The sequence below is a fragment of the Labeo rohita genome, unplaced genomic scaffold (genome assembly GCF_022985175.1).
Source record: "Labeo rohita strain BAU-BD-2019 unplaced genomic scaffold, IGBB_LRoh.1.0 scaffold_492, whole genome shotgun sequence".
In the NCBI taxonomy this organism is placed as follows: Eukaryota; Metazoa; Chordata; class Actinopteri; order Cypriniformes; family Cyprinidae; genus Labeo; species Labeo rohita.
Window position 1 is genome coordinate 10,428 of NW_026129413.1, and position 24,913 is coordinate 35,340.

Genomic DNA, 24,913 nt, shown 5'->3' on the forward strand with positions numbered 1-24,913 from the left:
CTTCAGCGGGGACTGGATGATGAGACTGAAACTTTTCCTCCATTTAGATAACCGTTTAGATAAAGGATGAGATTAATCAGCTTGATCAGGGGATAATCACACATGGGAAAATCACATCGGATTTCTTGTTGTCCAGTCCCAGCTGAAAGCATGCACCAAGAGTGGCATCATGCCAGCTCAGCTGGTAGGCAAGCTCTAGGAAATCCTCCACATACCGTTCCAACCTCCGACCAGCCTGCCACAAACCCCACAGCTGGTCCTCACCAGTCATCTACTTTTTAAGGGTCCTGTCTTCTGTCACGGGTTGTTGGGGTGAGAAGAACGAAGTAGGCAGAATGTCCAAACAAACAGAGTATTTAATAAATACAAATTGAAACAGGAGAGAACAACTACTCAATACAACTGAGACAGGACAAAGGAACTGAGAAAAATCAGGACTTTAAAAAAACAAACAAACAAGGACCTAAATGAGGGAAACAATAAGGAACACCTGGGATCAAATTAACGCAATATATAACACAAAACAGTAGGGCTGCAACGATTAATCGAACGATGTCGTGAGGCGCATTTAGTCAATGAAGCCGGTACGTTGATTAGTAGTAAAGCTCCATCACGTGCGTTCAGCTGGAGCGGCAAGTAATACACAGAGCCGTAAAGCACTGACAAGCTACGCCAAAATCGCGTTCAAAATCGAATTCGATTTTGTGGCCGATTTGGCGTAGCTTGTCAGTGCTTTACGGCTCTGTGTATTACTTGCTCTGTGTACTGAACGCACGTGATGGAGCTTTACTACTAATCAACGTACCGGCTTCATTGACTAAACGCGCCTCACGACATCGTTCGATTAATCGTTGCAGCCCTACAAAACAGTAACAGGAACTAAACCAAGTGTGGGCATACAAACTCACAAGGTAAAACTAGGACATGGAGAACACTAAGGAGCAAAAACACAACAAAACAAGTCCATAACCCTGACAGTTTTACTTGTGCTCTTGGTACCCATTATATTGTTCACCACATCCAGCGTGAAAAATATCAACTAGCAATACATTTATCACAGATATACAGAAAATCCCTTAAATTAACATTTAGAGATATTGGAGAGATATTTTATCTAGAATAAATAAATAAATCAGAAAATACAAGTGCATGAGATTGTGTGTCTAACTGGCTAAAAAGTGTATTGTTGCACAAGCTTTCATTTTAATATGTAATGTTATCAGATGATCTTGTCTTCGAGTTTTCCCCCTTTCTTATGTCTTATACTGTAGCTATTTGTCATTCTTGTTTTACAGGTTTCATGAACATTAGAACTCTTTATTCTTTAGATAGATACATAGTGTCTTGATTTGTACATATCACTGTTAGTTGATTCAACAAAACGTAGTTGGTAACTATTCACTGCATTCCCAGTATTATTATAATCTCCATACACCTTTAGCTAGAACTAATCTAGGTAAAACTGCTTTTGAATATGCTGCACCCTTAGAATGGAACAATTACGTAACGCAGTTCAGGTTGTGGCATTTTCCATAGGGACCCCATGGCATCTGTCAATATAACGTCGAACGTGATTGACTGAAAGGGAACCTGCCATGATCCTGAACTGTGCTGAATGTCGGGATACATCTCACCTCCTTTGCACAATCCTGAATGAGTGGTTGCACATACCTGTGTGTACTAGGGAGTGGCATGGCATGCAAATTCCACTCGCCACTCCTCATTGGGCTCCTAAGTCCACATTTTTATCAGTCTGTTGGTTTTTAATTGTCTTATAAAGAAGACATGTATGCGTTGGCTTTTTAAGGGTGTGTTCACACTTGTAGTTTGGTTTGTTTCGTTCATTTGGTCCAGACTAAAAAGGAAAATGATACATTTGGTCCTGGTCAACTTAGCGTTCATACATTTTTGTCAGCGAACCTAAAGATACAGAACCTAAAGGCAAAGCGATATGTTCACAACCTGATCGTTTGGGTTGCATGATGTGTATTTCGTGACGAAACTAACCGAACACTCCAAACTAAAAGAAAAGGTGTGTTCGACTTAAAGCAGCACTGCTGGTATATGACATCAAAGTACCCATTCACTGATGGGTCTGTTTAGCGCCGCTTTAAGTCGAATACACCTAAAGCCATCTGCTGGACTAAGCACGCTCACTGTTGCTTGTATATGCTTTTTTTCACCACCTGCGAACTCACAAAGAGCTAGATAAAAGGCACTTTACCTCCTCATTGCTCCACGTTTGCCCTCTGCTCATTTTGTTTTGGATACACCACTTGATCCCTTTGTGAAATCATGTTGAATAGTGTCGCATCTTGGTTTTGGTTCGTTTAGAAGCATTTGGTCCATGTTGCGTTCATATTTAATTCGAACCGCACCAGAGTTCGTTTGGAAGCGGACCAAGACCCATCTTTTTAGCGGTCTAGAGCTTGTTTATTTGGTCCGTGCCAGGGTTCAGATGGCAGCGTTCACACTTACTCAAATGAACCACACTAACAGGGCAAACGCAACAGAGTTCGTTTTAATTGAACCAAACCTGACAAGTGTGAACACACCCTAAGAAAGCTTTTTAATTTATTCTTTTTGTGGCATATATTCTGTAAAGAAAAAGCAACAAAATGGCAACAAAACAGAGAAAATCTTCTTATGTTGCTTTGTCCTTTCAGGAAAGGACAAAGTATTTGTATGAGCTGAAAGGCAGAATACAAATGTTTTTATTAAGTCAGATAGACATTATATAACAGCTTCAGGTTATGTTGTAGTGTTGGTAACATGTCCCACATTGTCCCACACAAACTTTGCTCAATGCCTCAAACAGGACTTGTTGCTTAGTCAGGAAGTGCAGACATTTTAGCCCGATTGACCTGGGAGATGCTTTAGGATCTGTCGGAGCCGTGATGAGAGACCTTGGAGTATGCTCAGTGCCCAAATCTCAGTCAGCAGGGAGTTCAAGGAGGTTTTTAACAAATTTTTTGTATAAATTCTGTCATAAGCTTTTCTCTTTCGGCGCCCTCTCTGACTCCATAGATCCGGATGTTTGACCTGCGTGATCGTCTCTCCAAGACCTCGTATTTTTCTTCTAGTCTGTGCTGTTTTGTTAGCATGTACACTAGCAGTCGTTCAGTTCTGTCCCCACGTTCTTCCAATGCGCTTATCCTTTATTCTGATGCTCTATTCTGTTCTCAAGGCTTTTAATCACTTCGTTAACTTCTTTCACTGATGCGTCTATTCTCTCTAGCTTACCGGCAACATCTTGTCTCATGGTCCTCATCTCCACTTGTATTTCAGCTGCCATATCTGCGCTCACTGTTGTGTCCTTTTTTTAGATACACCAATGTTAGTTTCCTCCTTTTTGTTGCGTTTACCTTGTTTCATCCTTTACATTCACTCAGTCTTTGATTATATTATTCATGTTTCATCCATTTTCTTGGTTCAGCCTTTACATGTCGAGTCTGCCATCAAATAGCTGCTTCAAAACATGGCCATTTCAGAGGTGACAAATACCGATGTACGAGTGCCAATAGTGTTTATTTTAAATATGCACAGTAATTATTGTTTTGTCTGTGGTTCTTTAGTAAGTTTAGTTATCTAAATGAAATACTTATGGTCCTAGGATGCCGCATTTTAAGGTCATTATTTCAAAAGAATTGACAAGCCGCTGAAATGGTGCACTAGAGGGTTTTATTATTATTATTATATATATATATTTTTATATATATATATATATTTTTTTACTTGCTTGTTTTATCCCTTTTCTGAAGAATCAATAATAGCATAGCATTTCAGCAAACTTTAGATTTTAAAAACCTGTGTACTGTATTTACGCATTTAGTAAAATGTCCTTACAAAATAAAACAGTTCTGGCAATCAATAACCCATTAACCAATATTTAAAAACAACATAAGTGCACAATGATTGATTCTGAAGTTAATCCATGAAAACATGCAGGTACATCTTTGCGTTTATCTATATAGTGCTTTATACAATACTGATTGTGTACATACATATACAGGTACATCTAGATCCAGAACTGATTTAGAATCCATTGTAGGTTCGATCTTGTTTAAAGTGCTCAGAATAGGGTTGTTTAAAAAGTACTTTCATTGCTACTAATTAAGTAGCATCAGTAGCTTCATTTGTCCTTCATTTGAATTCTTCATTTGATCAGACATTAAAAGGCAAGATTCAGACCTGTCCGAATCAGTTATATGGGCCTGAGTGGTTACAGTCAGTTAAACCTTGGAACCAGAAGTGACACAGCAACCAGGACTGAAGCGGTCAACACACTGATCCTGCTGCTGACTTCAGCTGATGAATATGCTGCATTACAAAGAAAAGAAAACAGACAGAAATGATCATTTGCTGACCTTCAGGAATTTTGCCTATAGCTTAAGTAGTAGAGTTGGGGTTAAGTAGTAGAGTAGTAGAGTTGTCACTGACTCGATGCATTATCACGAAAGTGATATGTAGTATTTGCATGTGTTTTTAAGTCTTGTCCAGTAGGCTACTTTAAAGCCGACGGGTTTATGTGCACACACACTCAAAGTGCGCTCACAGAACGCGCCTCTCAAGCGGCTTTCACCCCGAACGCGGAAAGCAAAAGTTCAACTAATATGAACTTCATGCCAGTGGTGCGCTCCGGTCAACGCAGCAACAAACCGTCCTCGCGCAGCACAAGCCATTGAAATAACTGGGCTTCATAGCACAGCGCAGTGCTTTCCGCATTTGGTGAGCAAACCGCTGGCGCCGTCATAAATATTAGTCAAACGACAAAAGAAAAAGAGAAAAATCACTCCCTTTGCTTGACTGAATCACTTATAACTTTAATAAGAATCATCTTCAATGTATACAGTGAAGATTTTGCAGTTTTATTTGAACTTCATGAAATGAATGTATGGGTGTGCATGATTTTCTAATAATTTACTGGCCCATCATCAATTATTCCTTATATAATGTAATTTATTGTAATTAATGTAACTATAAATGCATTCAAAAATAAAACAGGTGTGAGTTTGCTGTGGTTTATGGAAAGTATATGTAGGGCTTTATACACAGTGTGTACCATTGCAAAGACTAGGTTTATCCCTCACAGCCTTATTTTCATTCAAGAAAAAAAAGTCATATAAAACCCAAAACACACACAGCCACAATCAGAAATAAAAGAGGTGCAGTTCCCATTCACCAAGATACCTACTCCTTTACCCCCACCCTTGAATTATACATTTACTCTAACAATGAATAAAGTCAAGTCCCGCCCTATAATATTTCACATTCTAAAACCTGTTTCACTCTGAAATATGTCCTCCCTCCAGAACAAAGTTTGGTCACCCCTGGGTTAAAACAATGTTAAGATACTGACAAACAGTAGTGTTTTCTTAGACTCGGACTCGGCCCTTTGGGACTCGGACTTGTCTCGGACTCGATGAGTTAAAGACTCGGACTCGACTCGGACTTGACTTAGGTGGACTTGAACCCAACACTATCAAGTAGTATTACAAAATTTCCGTCTCATTATTGTGAATAACTGTTATTCCTGCCTGATGTTATTAGCGATAACCGATTTATCATTGTTTGTGAAAATTAATAAAAACCTAAAACCATACGATGTGGACACGAGATTGTGTAATTCTGTTGTGCAGTAACCTACAAATAATGCAAAGCAGTTTGTTATTCAATTGCAAATTTAATTACATTTTGAATTGTATCCATTTAAAACAAATGTAGGATTACCGTTTATTTCGATAGTCCAGTTTTGACATTCTACTAACTACAAGTAACTTTGCAACTACATGTCATCTACTTAGAATAACGACATGTCAACATGTTCTACTAACCTTAAAGGGTTAGTTCACCCAAAAATGAAAATTCTGTCATTAATCACTCACCCTCATGTCGTTCCAAACCCGTAAGACCTTTGTGTGCAAAGAAAACAAAAATACCTTTATCGAAGATACAATAATAACGACTTGTTCCGAAGATGAACGAGGGTCTTACGGATTTGGAACGACATGAGGGTGAGTGATTAATGACAGAATTTTCATTTTTGGGTGAACTAACCCTTTAACATAAGAGTATATGAACACACTACTGAGAACTCATTTACATGTAGTTGCAAATTTATGATTGTTGACATGTACAGTACTGTGCAAAAGTTTTAGTCCACTAGTATTTTCACCAGCTAAAAAATGGTTTAAAGTAAGTAATTTCTATCTTTTGCTGTAGTGTGTCAGTAAAAAATATAGGTTTACATTTCCAAACATTCTGTTTGCCATTAATTGTAATAATCTAGTGAGATTTTTGTTTGCACAAGGAGTCTGACAACAGCCAGTGCTTCACACTGAGATCTGATCTCATCATCATCCAGTCTTCCTGGAATGACATGAAGAAACAGAACAAACTGAAACAGAGTAAATCCAGAAGAACTTTGGCAACGTCTCCAAGATGCTTCAAGAGACCTACCTGCAAAGCTACCTGAAAAATGTTGTGCAAGTGCACCTAGGGCAAAAGCTGCTGTAAACGCAAAGAATGGTCGCACCAAATGTTGATTTCGTTTAGTTAATAGAAGGTAATTGATAAAGAAAATCTATTTATGACAGCGTCCTCATTTTACAGCATTTTTATACAAGTGCCTAAAACCTTTAACAGTGCTGCAGCTTTGCAGGTAGGTTTCTTGAAGGATCCTGGAGACTTTGTCACAGTTCTTCTGGATTTAGTCTGTCTGAGTTTGTTCTGTTTCTTCATGTCGTTCCAGACAGACTGGATGATGATGAGATCAGATTTCTGTGCAGAGCACTCGCTGTTGTCAGACTCCTTGTGCAAACAAAAATCTCACTGGATTATTACGATTAATGGCAAAATGAATGTTTGGAAATGTAATCTGACATTTCCTACTGACACACTACAGCAAAAGACCAACTTTAACTGACTTTAAACCATTTTTTAGCTGATGAAAACACTAGTGGCCTAAGACTTTTGCACAGTACTGTAGTTGCAAAGTTACTTGTAGTTGGAAGTAAAAAGTTGAACCAAAAAAGTGCACAGATTCAATGCAAGAAATTCAATTTGTATGTTTTAATTTACTGCATTATACGCAGGAACTGGCAGGAGTGAGTAAAATTATTTGCAGTCCGCACCAAAATATTGGCTCTGCAAATTAATGTTTTTTTTAGGGCATGCTTACATGCTAATATCTGAATTTTTATCACTGATGCCCTATTCTGAAATTCAATAGATCTTGTATTTTTATTTTCTGCAGTGATTCTACAAAAAATGTTCTATTTACGCAGTTCAGCACAATGATATATAACCCCAATTTCAGAAAAGTTGGGACATTTTGTGAAATGCCATAAAGTCAAGAACGTGTTATCTGTGCATTCTTTCTAAGTACAAAGAAAAAATTTCCAGTGTTTTCACTATAAACAGATTTTTTTTTTTTTTTTTATGGCTGCAACACACTCCAAAAATGTTGGGACAGAGGCATGTTTAACCTTGTGCCACATCAACTTTCCTCTTAATTACAGTGTATAATTGTTTGGGAAAGGAGGATACTAATACTTTAAGTTTTGCAAGCAAAATTGTTGTCCAATCTGGCTTGATAAAAAACTTAAAATGCTCAGCAGTCTATGATCGTCATTGTCTGATTCTCCTTTTCATGACTGGTCATACATTTTCAAAAGGAGACTGATCCGGAATGCAGGAAGGCCAGTCTAGCACATTCAGTCTGCGTCTACGAAACCACACTGTTGTAACACATGTAGAATGAAACCTGGCATTGTCTTGATCTAATAACCATGGACTTCCCATGAAAGACGTCCGTCATCTTGATGGCAGTATACGTGTCTATACAATCCCAATACATGCCTCCATTTCAATGGAGTGGTTTGCATCTGCTGCACCCTCATTCTAAGACCCTCATTCTGCGTTTGCATCTGTTACTGATGAATGTCGGGATGATCCCTTTGGTCTTTGGTACTGAGAACTCAACGTCCATTTTTACCAGAAACAAGCTAAAACTTGGACTCGTCTGACCACAGCACACATTACCATCGTCTTTTTGACTATCTGAGATGAGCTCTGGCCCAGAGAACCCTATGGCATCACTGCATAGAATTGATGTACAGCTTTCTGCTAGAGTAACAGAAATTCAAGTTGCATTTATTAACGCAGCTGCAGAATGTTTTAAGTTACAGCGGCTTTTCTGAATACCTGTGGCTACATGTAATAGCGCAGCACGACCGTTTCTTATGGGCTCAAAGGTCATCCACATTCACCTGAGGTGTCTCGCCTTGCCCTGACTGGCATTTCTCTGGATTCCCTGAATCTTTTCACAATATTATGTCTGGTAGTTGGTGAAAGACACATATTCTTTGTGATTTTCTATTGAGAAATGTGATTTTTGATTTGTTTGACACTTTTGTCATGAAATTTGGCACTAAGTGATGAGCCATGATCCAGCTTCGCTTGCAAAGACTGAAATGCTCCTTTATACCCAAAAATGATATCCTCACCTATTTCCATTTCACCTGCTTACTGTGAACTGTTACAATACAGTGTAATTTGGATATTCTATAACCTTTTCATTTTTATTTTGTTTCTGTCTCAACTTTTTGGAGTGTGTTGCAGCCACCATAATCAAAACTTGTTTATATTTAAAAAATAATATTAAAAGTTGGCCAGTTGTACTTTAGTCACTTAAAACATGGTTAAAGAGAATGAACAGATAGCATATTCTTGAATTAATGGCATTTCACAAAACTTTTCTGGAATTGGGGTTGAAACAGTTTTTCTGTAGATCTTAAAAAGTCTTACATTTAGCTTCATAAAACCTACAGAAACCCTGTACAGCTCCACTAAACAAAGTACAAAAAAAAATTCTCATCTGAGTGCAAAATATTTCACTGCAGTTCAGGATTTAAGTGTATCACTCACCTGTTCCATTTATTACAATTGAAGAAGTGAAGATCTGGAAGGGCAACGTGTTGGTTCTGGCTGCTCGAACTACAGTGTTCACTATCTGGGTGCTATTGGGTAGAACAGCATTCGCTCCGAATACAAGGTCCATGGAGTTTCGGATCGTGGGCACACTCCTTAATTTTACATTGGCATCACTGGAGAGAGAGTGTGGAATCGAGATTCGTGAATTAAAACTGAGTATTATATGTTGAATCAAAAGCTATATTTGAAGAATGCACCAGCATATTCATACCTGAAGCTTGTTATGGATACTGTGCTAAATGATGCAGGGTAATCGGCCAGGAAAAAGGGTTCAAGCTGCAAAACAAGTGGTGTTTGACAAAATGGGTATTCTTTTGTAAAAGCAAGTCACCCAAAATTTGTAAGCAGACATGTCACACTCACCCCTGTTTTGATCATCGAAGCTCTGCTCTGGAATTCAGAAGAACTTTTATTGGAAAGAGCAGCCACAAAAGTTCCATTGGTGAGGATTGTCAGTGGAATTGTCTTCACTGATTCTACAAAAAAAAAGGAATTGATTTTTAAAGAAAGCGTAGCGGAGATTGCACAGAACATTACTAGCTAAGTTAACATAGTTAAATCCTAGAAATTGAGCACATCTAAATTAACTTACTAATGACGGTAATAGAGGTTGGATCAAGCGTGAGGTTGAATCCTGCAGTTGAATTAGCAACTGCTTCTTTTAGAGTCTCCACAATGTCAGAGTTGCTGGGGATCGGTTCAGTGGACTCCTCACTAAACACCAGCTCAACCTCCGCCTGTACGTTTGATTCTGCCCGGGATCTGGCAACAGCTCTGGAAAAAAAAAAAAAAAAAAAAAAGCATCCATATATATGATGGATTGTGATGCAGAGATGGGAGAAAATACATCAAAAAAAACTGCATCATGCAAATGTCAAAATGTAACTTAATCTATAACTGAAAACTGCTACATTTTATAAAGGAGAGAAAATCTTTCCATATTTTGTGCCATTGACAGTAGTGAGTATTGTCAAATGCATAAAACTAAGTTTTTACATCATGAAAAATTACACAAACTGTCGGATACTGAAAGCATGATGGAGTGTTTACTTACATGAATGCAATCACAATAGTCTTGATGAAACGAGACCCAAACTTCTTTTTATAGACTTCATCAAACTGTGAAAACAGTAAGTTTTAGGAATCTTTCCTAATATTTCACGAAACAATTACATTTTATGGAAGTAGATCATGTTTTTTTTTTTTTTTTTTTTAAAGGGGTCATCGGATGCTAAGTTGACATTTACATGTTGTTTGAACATCAATGTGTGTTGGCAGTGTATGTACAAATCTACCCTGTAATGATAAAAATCCATGCGGTGGTTTTTAATTAATCTACATATATCTGTCTATATTCGCGTGAATCATTCATGATCCAGCTTCACTTACAGCAGAAGTGAGTATAAGGTTTTTTTTTAATGAATCTTTGCGATCTCCTTTCCTAATAATGTGCTAGTTAGCAAGTTTAGCGGCTAAACACGGCTAAATGCGGATAAGGTAAACAGGCTCGTCACTCCACAGAGAGAAGAGAGGGGCGGAGTGAGCAGAGCTCATATGCATTTAAAGCAGCCTCGACCAGAATGAGATGATTTTTGCAGAGCTGATTTTGGCAAGGTAAAAAGGGTGTTGTTTTACACAACTATTGAGAATTTTTAACCAAAGTATATTATAGACTTTTCATTAAGACCCTAAAGAATCATATCAACTTGTGGAAAATGGGCATCCGATGACCCCTTTAAACTACACAATTAAAAAAAGTACAAAAAAGTTACATTTTAACTTGCAGGCAAGTACAAACTAAGTTTATATATTAGAATTTTACTTTTATTTAAAGCTAAAGAAAAATTTGAACATTACTTAAACTGTATTGTTATATCAATGTATTGTTATGCAGTTTGAAACGTACCATGCTCTCTACTTTTGTGGCTAGGTTTTTAAATTCTGGAGATTTGTTGTCTGCCAGTGCTGGAACATATATCTCTATAATAACAATCTGTATGGATATAGATAGAGGAGGACGTGCTGGTGCTGTTGTTGTGGTTGCTTCTGTTGTTGTTGTGGTTGGTGTTGTTGTTGTTGAGGTTGAGGTTGAGGTTGAGGTTGTTGTTGTTGTTGTTGTTGTTGTTGTGTTAGGATTGGTTGTTGTTGTTGTTGTTGTTGTTGTTGTTGTTGTTGTGTTAGGATTGGCTGTTGTTGTATAAGGATTGGTTGTTGTTGTGTTAGGATTGGTTGTTGTTGTTGTTGTTGTGTTAGGATTGGTTGTTGTTGTTGTTGTATTAGGATTGGCTGTTGTTGTTGTATAAGGATTGGCTGTTGTTGTTGTGTTAGGATTGGTTGTTGTTGTTGTATTAGGATTGGCTGTTGTTGTTATATAAGGATTGGCTGTTGTTGTTGTGTTAGGATTGGTTGTTGTTGTTGTATTAGGATTGGCTGTTGTTGTTGTATAAGGATTGGCTGTTGTTGTTGTGTTAGGATTGGTTGTTGTTGTTGTATTAGGATTGGCTGTTGTTGTTATATAAGGATTGGCTGTTGTTGTTGTGTTAGGATTGGTTGTTGTTGTTGTATTAGGATTGGCTGTTGTTGTTGTATAAGGATTGGCTGTTGTTGTTGTGTTAGGATTGGTTGTTGTTGTTGTATTAGGATTGGCTGTTGTTGTTGTATTAGGATTGGCGGATGTTGTTGTGTTAGGATTGGTTGTTGTTGTATAAGGATTGACTGTTGTTGTTGTATTAGGATTGGCGGATGTTGTTGTGTTAGGATTGGTTGTTGTTGTATAAGGATTGACTGTTGTTGTTGTATTAGGATTGGCGGTTGTAGTTGTGTTAGGATTGGTTGTTGTTGTATAAGGATTGACTGTTGTTGTTGTATTAGGATTGGCTGTTGTTGTTGTATTAGGATTGGCGGATGTTGTTGTGTTAGGATTGGTTGTTGTTGTATAAGGATTGGCTGTTGTTGTTGTATTAGGATTGGCGGATGTTGTTGTGTTAGGATTGGTTGTTGTTGTATAAGGATTGACTGTTGTTGTTGTATTAGGATTGGCGGATGTTGTTGTGTTAGGATTGGTTGTTGTTGTATAAGGATTGACTGTTGTTGTTGTATTAGGATTGGCGGATGTTGTTGTGTTAGGATTGGTTGTTGTTGTATAAGGATTGACTGTTGTTGTTGTATTAGGATTGGCGGTTGTAGTTGTGTTAGGTGCGGTTGTAGTTGTGGTTGGCGTGGGTGTAGTGGCATTGGTAGTTATGGGTAAGGGATCCGTTACTGTTATATGAGTTTGGATGTATTGTAGATTGGGGAAAAATACAAATAACAGTTTAGAAAATGACTAAGAGCAGCAGTGCAGCAGCAATAGTTTATTAACTTACAGAGTAATACAGAAAGCATTCTAAATAATTTTGAATGACATTGCATTGATGATGTTTCTGGTTTGACTTACCTCTTACACTGGTGATATTAAGAGTGGCGTTAGCTTGCATAATAGTTTCTTTTATTTTTTCATTTGTGGGTAAGGTTCCAAATGTCACATTCATTTCAGTGATGATTGACCCCTGACTACAGAAGGGACAGAGAGGAGAAAGAGGCATTGCCATTTTTTTAAATGTAAGGCTCAATACTGAAACCACTTATAGCACGTTTGGAAGATGTGTTTTACAGCTATTTTTGGTTTGCTGTAGTTTTCATATATATATATCTGTCTAGATTTTCCTCTAAACCAAAGACTTTTGTTTTGCGAAAATGAAATGTATTCATATTTAAAGGGAAGAAATACTCACCGGAACCGAATAACTGCCAGTCCTTTAAAGGAGGTGAAGGCATTTGTAAAGAATGGTGTCAACTGTTGAAAACAGGTTGACAATGTCGGGTTCAATATTTAGTTATTGATTATGAATTAACCACAGACTAAAAAAATCTATAACATGAAAGAGAATTGATAGTCATTCATTTTTCACATGATTTGAAGTTACTGTTCCAACTGTTTTCAAATTTTAGTCCATGATAACATTTACTGTAAAGGTCTTATCCTTTTCTCTTGTTCAATTGTATACCTTAACTTACTAAAGTGTTTAAATGCTTTTTGCACCCAGTTTCACCTTCTTTTTTTTTTTTTTATTTGTTTGACTTAACCTGGCAAATATTATAGCCACATTTATTATCATACTGGTCCACTATATTGAGGGTCTGTAATTTTTTTTTTTTTCACAGGTCTTTTCCTGTCTTCACCCAATTATGCTCAGATGATCGGCTGACAATGCCGCACGGACATTATTAATATTTCATCTATTTATTTATTTTAAATTCAGAACTGCTCCTGAGAAGGACTGACAAAAAGAAAATGCGATTATATATCGGCAATGCTTTGAACGTTCTTCAGCATGTATTAATATTATTCTGTATTAATGTCATTCTTTAACATTTAACAGTAAAAATTAACAATAAAATTTGGACTAATTGTTAAAATAGCAGTATATTAATATTTACACCAGGGCACAAATAAAATAGAATGCTATTTGCACTGGAGTAAAAAAAAATAATGTACATTACTGTCTATTAGTTTGCACTAATATCTACATTAGGGTGCAAAATGAATTACTGAATGCATTCAAATGCAAAGAGTTTACTATTTAACTTGCAATGTGAACTGCATGCCTTAAATATTTGCCATGCAACTTACCGTATCTTTGACTTTCTTTTCTCTGTTTTTATATGCATCTGAAGCTGGATTTGACAGATCAGTCACAAAATCTTCACTGCTGGAAAAACTAACAAAAATCGTCTCGGTTGTGTCTGGGGTTGTTGTTGATTGAGCTGTGATTGTAATTGTTGGCTCAGCTGTAGATGCAAGTTGTGTTGTTGTTTCTGTAGTAGGGGCTGTAGTTGTAAGCAAAGTTGCAGTTGTAGGTGAGTTTGTTGTAACCACAACTGTAGATTGAGGTGTACTTGTTGTAGATAGGAATGTTGTTGCTGTCTGCGTCGTGATGCTTTGTTCAGACATAGTTGACTGTTCAGTTGTGGTTGTTGTTTCAGTTGCAGATGCAAGTTGTGTTGTTGTTTCTGTAGGAGGGGCTGTAGTTGTAAGCAGAGTTGCAGTTGTAGGTGAGTTTGTTGTAACCACAATTGTAGACTGAGCTGCACTTGTTGTAGGTAGAAGTGTTGTTGCTGTTTGTGTTGTGATGCTTTGTTCAGATATAGTTGATTGTTCAGTTGTGGTTGTTGTTTCAGTTGCAGATGCAAGTTGTGTTGTTGTTTCTGTAGGAGGGGCTGTAGTTGTAAGCAGAGTTGCAGTTGTAGGTGAGTTTGTTGTAACCACAATTGTAGATTGAGCTGCACTTGTTGTAGGTAGAAGTGTTGTTGCTGTTTGTGTTGTGATGCTTTGTTCAGATTGAGTTGATTGTTTGGTTGTGGTTGTTGGTTCAATTGTAAGTTGTGTTGTTGATTCTGTAGGAAGAGTTTCAGTTGTAGCTGAGTTTGCTGTAACAGTGGTAGATTCAGTTGTTGTCAGTGAGTTTGTTGATTCAGATGTTTGTGTCAGTTTGGCAGTAGTTGTAAACAGAGTTGTAGTTGTTGCTGAGCAGAATTTATCCAGCTGTTGTGACAATTGAAAGCAGATATCGCTCGTCGTTGAAGACTGAGCTGTACTTGTAGGTAGGGATGTTGTTGCTGTCTGCTTTGTAGTGCTTTGTTTAGATGTAGTGGATTTTTTAGTTGTAGATGTTAAAACAGTTGTGGTTGTTGGTTTAGCCGTAGATGGAAGTTGTGTTTTTGTTGTTTCTGTAGGAGGGGCTGTAGTTGAGGGTGAATTTGTTGTAACCACGGTTGTAGATTGAGATGTACTTGTTGTAGGTAGGGATGTTGTTGCTGTCTGTGTTGTTGTGCTTTGTTCAGATGTAGTTGTTTGTTCTGTTGTAGATGTTGAAGCAGTTGTGGTTGTTGGTTCAGTTGTAGATGTTAAAAAAGTTGTGGTTGTTGGTTTAGTTGTAGATGTTAAAACAGTTGTGGTTGTTGGTTCAGTTGTAGATGTAAGTTGTGTTGTTGTTTCTGTAGGAGGAGCTGATGTTGTAAGCTGAGTTGCTGTTGAAGGTGAGTTTGTTGTAACCACAGTTGTAGATTGAGCTGTTCTTGTTGTAGGTAGAGATGTTGTTGCTGTCTGTGTTGTGGTGCTTTGTTCAGATGTAGTTGATTGTTCAGTTGTAGGTGGTAAAGCAGTTATGGTTATTGCTGTTGTTGGTGCAGCTGTAGATGTAAATTGTGTTGTTGTTTCTGTAGGAGGAGCTGGTGTTGTAAGCTGAGTTGCTGTTGAAGGTGAATTTGTTGTAACCACAGTTGTAGATTGAGCTGTACTTGTTGTAGGCAGGGATGTTGTTACTGTCTGCATTGTTGTGCTTTGTTCAGATGTAGTTGTTTGTTCTGTTGTAGATGTTGAAGCAGTTGTGGCTTTTGGTTTAGTTGTAGTTGTAAGCTGAGTTGCAGTTGTAGGTGAGTTTGTTGTAACCACAGTTGTAGATTGAGTTGGACTTGTTGTAGATAAGGATGTTGTTACTGTCTGCATTGTGGTGCTTTGTTCAGTTGTAGTTGATTGTTTAGTTGTAGATGTTGAAGCAGTTGTTGTTGTTGTTGTTGTTATCGGTGCAGTTGTAGATGTAAATTGTGTTGTTGTTTCTGTAGGAGAGGCTGTAGTTGTAGGTAGGGATGTTGTTGCTGTTTGCGTTGTACTTTGTTCGGATGTAGTTGATTGTTCAGTTGTAGATGTTGAAGCAGTTGTTGTTGAAGCAGTTGTAGATGTAAATTGTGTTGTTGTTTCTGTAGGAGAGGCTGTAGTTGTAGGTAGGGATGTTGTTGCTGTTTGCGTTGTACTTTGTTCGGATGTAGTTGATTGTTCAGTTGTAGATGTTGAAGCAGTTGTTGATTCAGTTGTAGATGTAAATTGTGTTGTTGTTTCTGTAGGAGAGGCTGTAGTTGTAGGTAGGGATGTTGTTGCTGTTTGCGTTGTACTTTGTTTGGATGTAGTTGATTGTTCAGTTGTAGATGTTGAAGCAGTTGTTGGTTCAGCTGTAGATGTAAATTGTGTTGTTGTTTCTGTAGGAGAGGCTGTAGTTGTAGGTAGGGATGTTGTTGCTGTTTGCGTTGTACTTTGTTCGGATGTAGTTGATTGTTCAGTTGTAGATGTTGAAGCAGTTGTTGATTCAGTTGTAGATGTAAATTGTGTTGTTGTTTCTGTAGGAGAGGCTGTAGTTGTAGGTAGGGATGTTGTTGCTGTTTGTGTTGTACTTTGTTCGGATGTAGTTGATTGTTCAGTTGTAGATGTTGAAGCAGTTGTTGGTTCAGTTGTAGATGTAAATTGTGTTGTTGTTTCTGTAGGAGAGGCTGTAGTTGTAGGTAGGGATGTTGTTGCTGTTTGTGTTGTACTTTGTTCGGATGTAGTTGATTGTTCAGTTGTAGATGTTGAAGCAGTTGTTGTTGATTCAGTTGTAGATGTAAATTGTGTTGTTGTTTCTGTAGATGTAAATTGTGTTGTTGTTTCTGTAGGAGAGGCTGTAGTTGTAGGTAGGGATGTTGTTGCTGTTTGTGTTGTACTTTGTTCGGATGTAGTTGATTGTTCAGTTGTAGATGTTGAAGCAGTTGTTGATTCAGTTGTAGATGTACTGTTGTTGTTGCTGTGTTGTTGTTGTGAAGATGTAAATTGTGTTGTTCTGTAGGAGAGGCTGTAGTTGTAGGTAGGGATGTTGTTGCTGTTTTGTTGTACTTTTGTACTTTGTTTGGATGTAGTTGATTGTTCAGTTGTAGATGTTGAAGCAGTTGTTGGTTCAGTTGTAGATGTAAATTGTGTTGTTGTTTCTGTAGGAGAGGCTGTAGTTGTAGGTAGGGATGTTGTTGCTGTTTGTGTTGTACTTTGTTCGGATGAGTGATTGTTCAGTTGTAGATGTTGAAGCAGTTGTTGTGTAGATTCAGTTGAGAGTTAAAACAGTTGTTGTTGTTGTTGTTGGTTCAGATGTAGATGTAAATTGTGTTGTTGTTTCTGTAGGAGAGGCTGTAGTTGTAGGTAGGGATGTTGTTGCTGTTTGTGTGTTGTACTTTGTTCGGATGTAGTTGATTGTTCAGCTGTAGATGTTAAAACAGTTGTAGTTGTTGGTTCATTTGTAGATGTTAAAAAGTTGTTGTGGTTGTTGTTGTTGTTGGTTTCTGTAGATGTAAACTGTGTTGTTGTTTCTGTAGGAGAGGCTGTAGTTGTAGGTAGGGATGTTGTTGCTGTTTGTGTTGTACTTTGTTCGGATGTAGTCGATTGTTCAGCTGTAGATGTTAAAACAGTTGTAGTTGTTGGTTCATTTGTAGATGTTAAAACAGTTGTTGTTGTGGTTGTTGTTGTTGTTGTTGGTTCAGCTCTAGATGTAAATTGTGTTGTTGTTTCTGTAGGAGAGGCTGTAGTTGTAGGTAGGGATGTTGTTGCTGTTTGTGTTGTACTTTGTTCGGATGTAGTTGATTGTTCAGCTGTAGATGTTAAAACAGTTGTAGTTGTTGGTTCATTTGTAGATGTTAAAACAGTTGTTGTTGTGGTTGTTGTTGTTGGTTCAGCTCTAGATGTAAATTGTGTTGTTGTTTCTGTAGGAGAGGCTGTAGTTGTAGGTAGGGATGTTGTTGCTGTTTGTGTTGTACTTTGTTCGGATGTAGTCGATTTTTCAGTTGTAGATGTTGAAGCAGTTGTTGTTGATTCAGTTGTAGATGTTAAAACAGTTGTTGTTGTTGTTGTTGGTTCAGATCTAGATGTAAATTGTGTTGTTGTTTCTGTAGGAGAGGCTGTAGTTGTATGTAGGGATGTTGTTGCTGTATGTGTTGTACTTTGTTCGGATGTAGTTGATTGTTCAGCTGTAGATGTTAAAACAGTTGTAGTTGTTGGTTCATTTGTAGATGTTAAAACAGTTGTTGTGGTTGTTGTTGTTGTTGGTTCATCTGTAGATGTAAACTGTGTTGTTGTTTCTGTAGGAGAGGCTGTAGTTGTAGGTAGGGATGTTGTTGCTGTTTGTGTTGTACTTTGTTCGGATGTAGTCGATTGTTCAGCTGTAGATGTTAAAACAGTTGTAGTTGTTGGTTCATTTGTAGATGTTAAAACAGTTGTTGTTGTGGTTGTTGTTGTTGTTGTTGGTTCAGCTCTAGATGTAAATTGTGTTGTTGTTTCTGTAGGAGAGGCTGTAGTTGTCGGTAGGGATGTTGTTGCTGTTTGTGTTGTACTTTGTTCGGATGTAGTCGATTGTTCAGCTGTAGATGTTAAAACAGTTGTAGTTGTTGGTTCATTTGTAGATGTTAAAACAGTTGTTGTTGTGGTTGTTGTTGTTGTTGGTTCAGCTCTAGATGTAAATTGTGTTGTTGTTTCTGTAGGAGAGGCTGTAGTTGTAGGTAGGGATGTTGTTGCTGTTTGTGTTGTACTTTGTTCGGATGTAGTCGATTGTTCAGCTGTAGATGTTGAAGCAGTTGTGGTTGTTGGTTCAGTTGTAGATGTTAAAACTGTTGTTGTTGGTTCAGCTGAAAATGTAAATTGTGTTGTTGTTTCTGTAGGAGAGGCTGTAGTTGTAGGTAGGGATGTTGTTGCTGTTTGTGTTGTACTTTGTTCGGATGTAGTCGATTGTTCAGCTGTAGATGTTGAAGCAGTTGTGGTTGTTGGTTCAGTTGTAGATGTTAAAACTGTTGTTGCTGTTGTTGTTGGTTCAGTTGTAGATGTAAATTGTGTTGTTGTTTCTGTAGAAGAGGCTGTAGTTGTAGGTAGGGATGTTGTTGCTGTTTGTGTTGTACTTTGTTCGGATGTAGTTGATTGTTCCGTTGTAGATGTTAAAACAGTTGTAGTTGTTGGTTCATTTGTAGATGTTAAAACAGTTGTTGTTGTGGTTGTTGTTGTTGTTGTTGGTTCAGCTCTAGATGTAAATTGTGTTGTTGTTTCTGTAGGAGAGGCTGTAGTTGTCAGTAGGGATGTTGTTGCTGTCTGCGTTGTGGTGCTTTGTTCAGATGTAGTTGATTGTTCAGTTGTAGATGGTAAAGCAGTTATGGTTGTTGCTGTTGTTGTTGTTGTTGATTCAGTTGTAGATGTAAATTGTGTTGTTGTTTCTGTAGGAGAGGCTGTAGTTGTAGGTAGGGATGTTGTTGTTTTCTGCGTTGTGGTACTTTGTTCGGATGTAGTCGATTGTTCAGCTGTGGATGTTGAAGATGTTGTGGTTGTTGGTTCAGTTGTAGATGTAAGTTGTGTTGTTGTTTCTGTAGGAGGAGCTGATGTTGTAAGCTGAGTTGCTGTTGAAGGTGAGTTTGTTGTAACCACAGTTGTAGATTGAGCTGTACTTGTTGTAGGTAGGGATGTTGCTGCTGTCTGCGTTGTGGTGCTTTGTTCAGATGTAGTTGATTGTTCAGTTGTAGATGGTAAAGCAGTTATGGTTGTTGCTGTTGTTGTTGCTGTTGTTGGTGCAGCTGTAGATGTAAATGGTGTTGCTGTTTCTGTACGAGGGCTTGTAGTTGTAAGATGAGTTGTAGTTGTAGCTGAGTTTGCTGTAACAGTTGTAGATTCAGTTGTTGCAGTTGTTAGCTTGGCAGTGGTTGTAAACAGAGTTGCAGTTGTTGATGAGCAATATTTTATCTGCTGTTGTCTCAGTCGTGAGCAAAGGTCTAAATCTGATGATGCGCTACAAAACACTGTTAAAAAATTAAAATACAGAGCAATTTTAGAGCAATTGTCACATGTAAATAAGTAATACGAGAAATAAAGAGTTTGGATGGTCAGTAACTTACAGACCTAAACTTAACACTGCAATTATCAGTGTTTTTCTGCTCATCTTGTTAGCTGTCAAATAGATCACCTATAAACATATAATACATACATTAGCAAATATGTAAGGAATGGCACCAGTTTTGTCATGTCAGTGAAGTTGGTAAAAAAAATTCTTTGTTTATTTATTATTTTGTAGTTTATTAATATTTTTTCCCTGTGCAAAGACGATTTGTCATTTTTGCACAGTCCATATTAATAAAGATGAAAGTAATGATGAATAAAACACAAGGAAAGAGTTACACTACCATTCAAAGTTTAAGATCAGTAAGATAAAAAAGTTATTTAACTTATCTTATGCTCATCAAGAATTCATTTATTTAAAAACCAGTGCTGTCAAAATTAGCACATTAATGCATGTGATTAATTTCATTTCAGTTTAATGCATTAAAGCTAGGGTTGGCTCACAACTGCTGCGTCTGTCTTCTGTCAAATAAATTGTTTATTTAGACAACATCAACATCAAATAGGAGACTTGGACACACACTCCAACTTTGCCTCCGTGCCAGGCACACTGATGAGGGAGCTTCAACAGAACAACAGTGAACTGTGCTCATGCCATGTGTCAATAAAAACGAGTTTTCCGGTCCTGTCAGTCATTATACTGTGCTCGTAGCACATGCTTTTCACTTACATGCACAAATTCGGTGGTGCCCACTGTTTATCATTTCATATTAAAGTGCAAATGAAACTACGAGCATGCAATGCCATAGTTATGTCACCAGTGATGTCATGAAATTACCAAAAAAAGGCAATTAAAGCTGCCTTAAAACTGTGCATGCATGTATTTGTTTTATGAGTCACATTTAAGAACAAGTCTTTGAAATGCAGTGTTTTTCAAAACTGTCCTGGAAGCTGGAGTCTCCCTCATCTAAAACACCCGATTCAACTCATCAGCTAATTAGTAGAGACTTTAGAGTCAGAATATGTAAACAATTTTGAAAAAAATTTGATGCGTGTCTGATCCGCGTCATGAACAGCAGTGGCAGCTCTTAAAGTAATAATCTTAAATTGCCAACAATCTTAAAGCAGCCAAAATAAGCTAATAACCCAGCTGCTGTGATGTCTGTTCATCAAAGAACAAAGTAAAAGAAAAAAAGAGGACATCAGTAACTTTTGTAGCTTTAGAGATTCATCTATATTTAATTTTGAATTTAGTGTTTAATAACTTTATTCCATTTCAGTATATTTCCTACTTGCTGAAGGGCACAGGTAAATATGACATTTATTAAAGGTGAAGATTGTTTTAAATTCACTTAAATTTGAAGTTATGTTTTAAAGTCTAATAAAGTCTTTTAAAATCTAATAAGATAGCCTTCAGTTATACTGTAATGTTGAATGGCTATAGTCAATGGCTAAATATTAGGAAACTGAAAATTTCCTAGAGACATAAATGGCAGTATTGGTATCGGTGATACTCGCCTTCAGTCATAAAAAATGCCATTAAACAGCTCAGCCCAGATCTTCAGACTGATCTGACCGAGTGTGCTCTATCTTTTCTAACTGATCAGACCTAAAAATGACGTATATTTACATTGACAGAATGTTCAAATGAACCAGGACTTTTCAAAGGGGTCATCGGATGCCCATTTTCCACAAGTTGACATGATTCTTCAAGATCTTAATGAAAAGTCTGTAATATACTTTGATTAAAAATTATCAATGGTTCTGTAAAACAACACCCTTTTTACCTTGTCAAAATCAGCTCTGCAAAAATCATCTCATTCTGGTCGAGGCTGCTTTAAATGCAAATGAGCTCTGCTCGCCCCGCCCCTCTCTTCTCTCTGTGGACTGACGAGCCTGTTTACTTTAGCTGCATTTAGCCACGCTTAGCCGCTAAACTTGTTAACTAGCACATTATAAGGAAAGGCGATCGCAAAGATTTATAAAAAAAACCCTTATGCTCACTTCTGCTGTAAGTGAAGCTGAATCACAAATGATTTGCGAAAACATAGACGGATATATGTAGATCGGGAGGTGCATTCCCTTCACAAACAAACGTAATCTACTGCATCTTCATTATTACATCCAGCAACACAACACTTCAATCGCTCAATCTGAGATATTCTTGTCTAACTTACATCCCTGCTCTGGCATCCAAACAGAGAGGTTGGACTGTGACATCTGATCTGAGGTAAAATGCTCATGTCAATCAACTATCGTGGGAGCTGCCTCTGTGGGTGTGACGCCACTGCATGGATTTTTATCATTATAGGGTAGATTTGTACATACACTGCCAACACACATTAATGTTCAAACAACATGTAAAAGTCAACTTAGCATCTGATGACCCCTTTCAAACTCCAACTGTCAAAACAGCTGTCTATCAAGCTTAGCAACTAGCTTAAGACATGCTATCAATGTACTAATTCAAGCTAGAAACATGATAATCATGTAAATCATGATAACAATATGCTGTCAATATGCTAATCATGCTAAAAACATGCGATTAACATGCCAATCATGTTAGAAACATGTTAACAGCATGCTAGTAACTTGCCAATCATGCTAGCAACACGCTAATAACATGCTGATCATATTAGAAACATGTTAACAGCATGCTAGTCACGTAGCACGTTAGCAACATGTTAATCATGCTAGAACATGGTAACAACATGCTAATCATGCTAATAATGTTAACAAAACGATAGTAACAAGCTAATCATGTTAGGAACATGTTAGCGACGTGCTAGTAACTTGGTAATCATACTAGAAACATGCTAATCATGTTAAACTTGTTAGAAACATGCTAATAACATGGTAGTGACATGCTAATCATGCTTACAACATGTTAGCAACATGCTAACTTCTTCTATCTGACACTGTATTCCTTTAAAATATTTAAGCTTTAATCTGTAAAACTACTTTAAGCTTCACTCTATTTCAGACTGAAAATCTCAAACTTTTAAAACTTTTAAAATATTTTCACTTTTTTTTTTAACTTTCTGGCAATACAGCTCGTCTATTATAACGAGTTGAAAAGTCTCCGTTTTTGCGTATGGCAATAAACAGAGAGAAGAAGCAACATGAGCGAGCGTGAGAGGACACGCATTTAAATGAACAAATACACGATTTCTTACCAAGAGTTGCTGAACACTTAATCAAAGCATGCAATCTGTGATCGCGTGCAATTGTTAGTGATCGCGAAAGCGCGCAATCGCTTTCTTATGCGTGCAGTTTCACTTTTGCTCTCAACATATATCACGTTTAGCAAGGAGAGGAGAGGATGGATGGTGGATGGGGGGGCACGACCCAGGAATGCCCCTCACTATGGCGGGACACACTATTTGACCCAGACGTCAAGTAATCTGCTTAACGCGTTTACATGGCAGAAATTAAATTTTGTTCAGTTTATAGAAAAGTTTTATTTTTATATATATATATTTTTTTATCCCACCCCTCGCACGCAGACAAAATGGCTGAGGATATGGTAATACGCGCCTGTTAGTCAACAGCGGAAGGCGGGGCTACCGAAATACGACGTCATTTTGCGGACAGGCTCTAAAGTGCTTGCTTTTTGAGCCTAGTTTGATTTTATGAAGAATAAAAAAATAAAAAAATAAAAAAATAGACAATGTATTTTTTATCATTCTAAGATGGCTGTGTACACACAATTCCAACACCTTCCAATGTCCAAACACCTTCTATAAATGGATTTTGCATAATAGGTGCCCTTTAAACAATTTTAAAATGTTTTTACTTCACTTATTTTTGATGTTGACGTGTCTGCCATTTATTACAATGTGCTTGTAGTATAAGATCTGCTTTTGTTTAACCCTTACATAATACATTTATTTGTATAGTGCTTCATACAATTGTTTCAATGCAGCTTTATTGAAATAAGCAGGAAACTTAAGACATGACTTAAATTCCAGCCCTAAAGCAGTTCTACAGAAGACAGTGGTCATTATTCAGCTCATTTTAGTTCAGTGTTAAAAATAAGTTAAGAATGCTCAATAAAATCACAAATGATTATTACAAAATATACATAATATACAAAATAATCTCAATTAAGAATAAAGACCTCTTGATGGTTAGGAGTACGAATCAGAAAGTATGACTATAATAATACTTAAATCAGTCAAACTCACCCAATCCATTTTGCACCCGAGTGCAATTTCTTACACTCAGGTGAAGTTGTAAGTCCTGTGATAAAAGCAAATAACTGCTGTCCTCAAAGTTCACGTTTTTATTAGCTCTGTTTTCAGTCACATGACACAAACCGCATATAGTGGTGGTGCGTAGTTTATCCATTCCATCTTTAACTAAACTGGACAAACCTACTTATACAACAATGCATTCCTCCCCAAACATGCATGCTTTTGACACAATGCCGTTGAAAGCAAGCGATAATAGGGTGTTTTGTTCTTGATTAAAATAATTAAACATATAGAAGAGTCAAACTCATATTGTAGAATGCTGTAACAGTGTATATTATATTGATTTTTGAACATTTGTTGCATCTTAAATGCAAAAATAATGAAATACCTAATAGAATATTGTGTTTCCAAACCTGTATGCATTTATTTCTTGTTTAGAACACATTGGTCTCTATTGGCTTTTTGTTAAATGCATAATGTGAGAGTTTGGAATGACATGAATGACAGAATTTTTATTGTTTGATAAACTGTGCCTTTCATTATGGCATAATGAGCTGGTTGCGATAAGACGAAACAAAAAGGAAAAAGGGTGGAAAAACAAATCCAAGATGATGCATAATCCAGGTAAGCAGAAATTGAAATCACTGCTTTAACTGAGTTTCGTTTACTTGGAGTTCATGAGGTTTTGTTGAAAACAAAACAATAAAGTGTTGCATATTATCAAGCCATGCAATCTGTTTGAGTTTTCCCCAGACTTTTCTTTTTGTATTTTAAGTTTTTTATTTTCAAAATAGCATATATAATACAGTTAAACAAGAACATGTATCCAATAACTATCCATCACCTCCCCCCAACCCACAGCACACCAGGAGTTTGAAAATAGGTAAAATACCTGTAAATTAAAAAAAATAATAATAATAATATTCAATTTAATTCAAGTTTATTTGTATAGCACTTTTCACGATACAAATCGTTGCAAAGCAGCTTTACAGAAAATTAAAGCTTTTACAATATATTTCGT

At 37.1% G+C, this 24,913-nt stretch overlaps 1 protein-coding gene across 1 annotated transcript; it reads right to left on the reverse strand.

Moving 5' to 3' along the window:
- Positions 1–835: 835 nt before the first annotated feature.
- On the reverse strand, positions 836–23,957 carry LOC127160916 (mucin-2). The gene is made up of 15 exons (XM_051103545.1): positions 23,884–23,957; positions 19,760–19,823; positions 17,254–19,659; positions 16,956–17,047; positions 16,736–16,866; positions 13,667–16,646; positions 12,768–12,829; positions 12,431–12,546; positions 10,901–12,255; positions 10,049–10,113; positions 9,587–9,768; positions 9,358–9,470; positions 9,206–9,270; positions 8,929–9,107; positions 836–4,320 (listed from the first exon to the last, which is right to left on the reverse strand). Exons 1-15 carry the CDS (start codon positions 23,890–23,892, stop codon positions 4,229–4,231), a joined length of 7,911 nt encoding a protein of 2,636 aa, XP_050959502.1. The 5' UTR covers positions 23,893–23,957; the 3' UTR covers positions 836–4,228.
- Between the last annotated feature and the right edge of the window lie 956 nt (positions 23,958–24,913).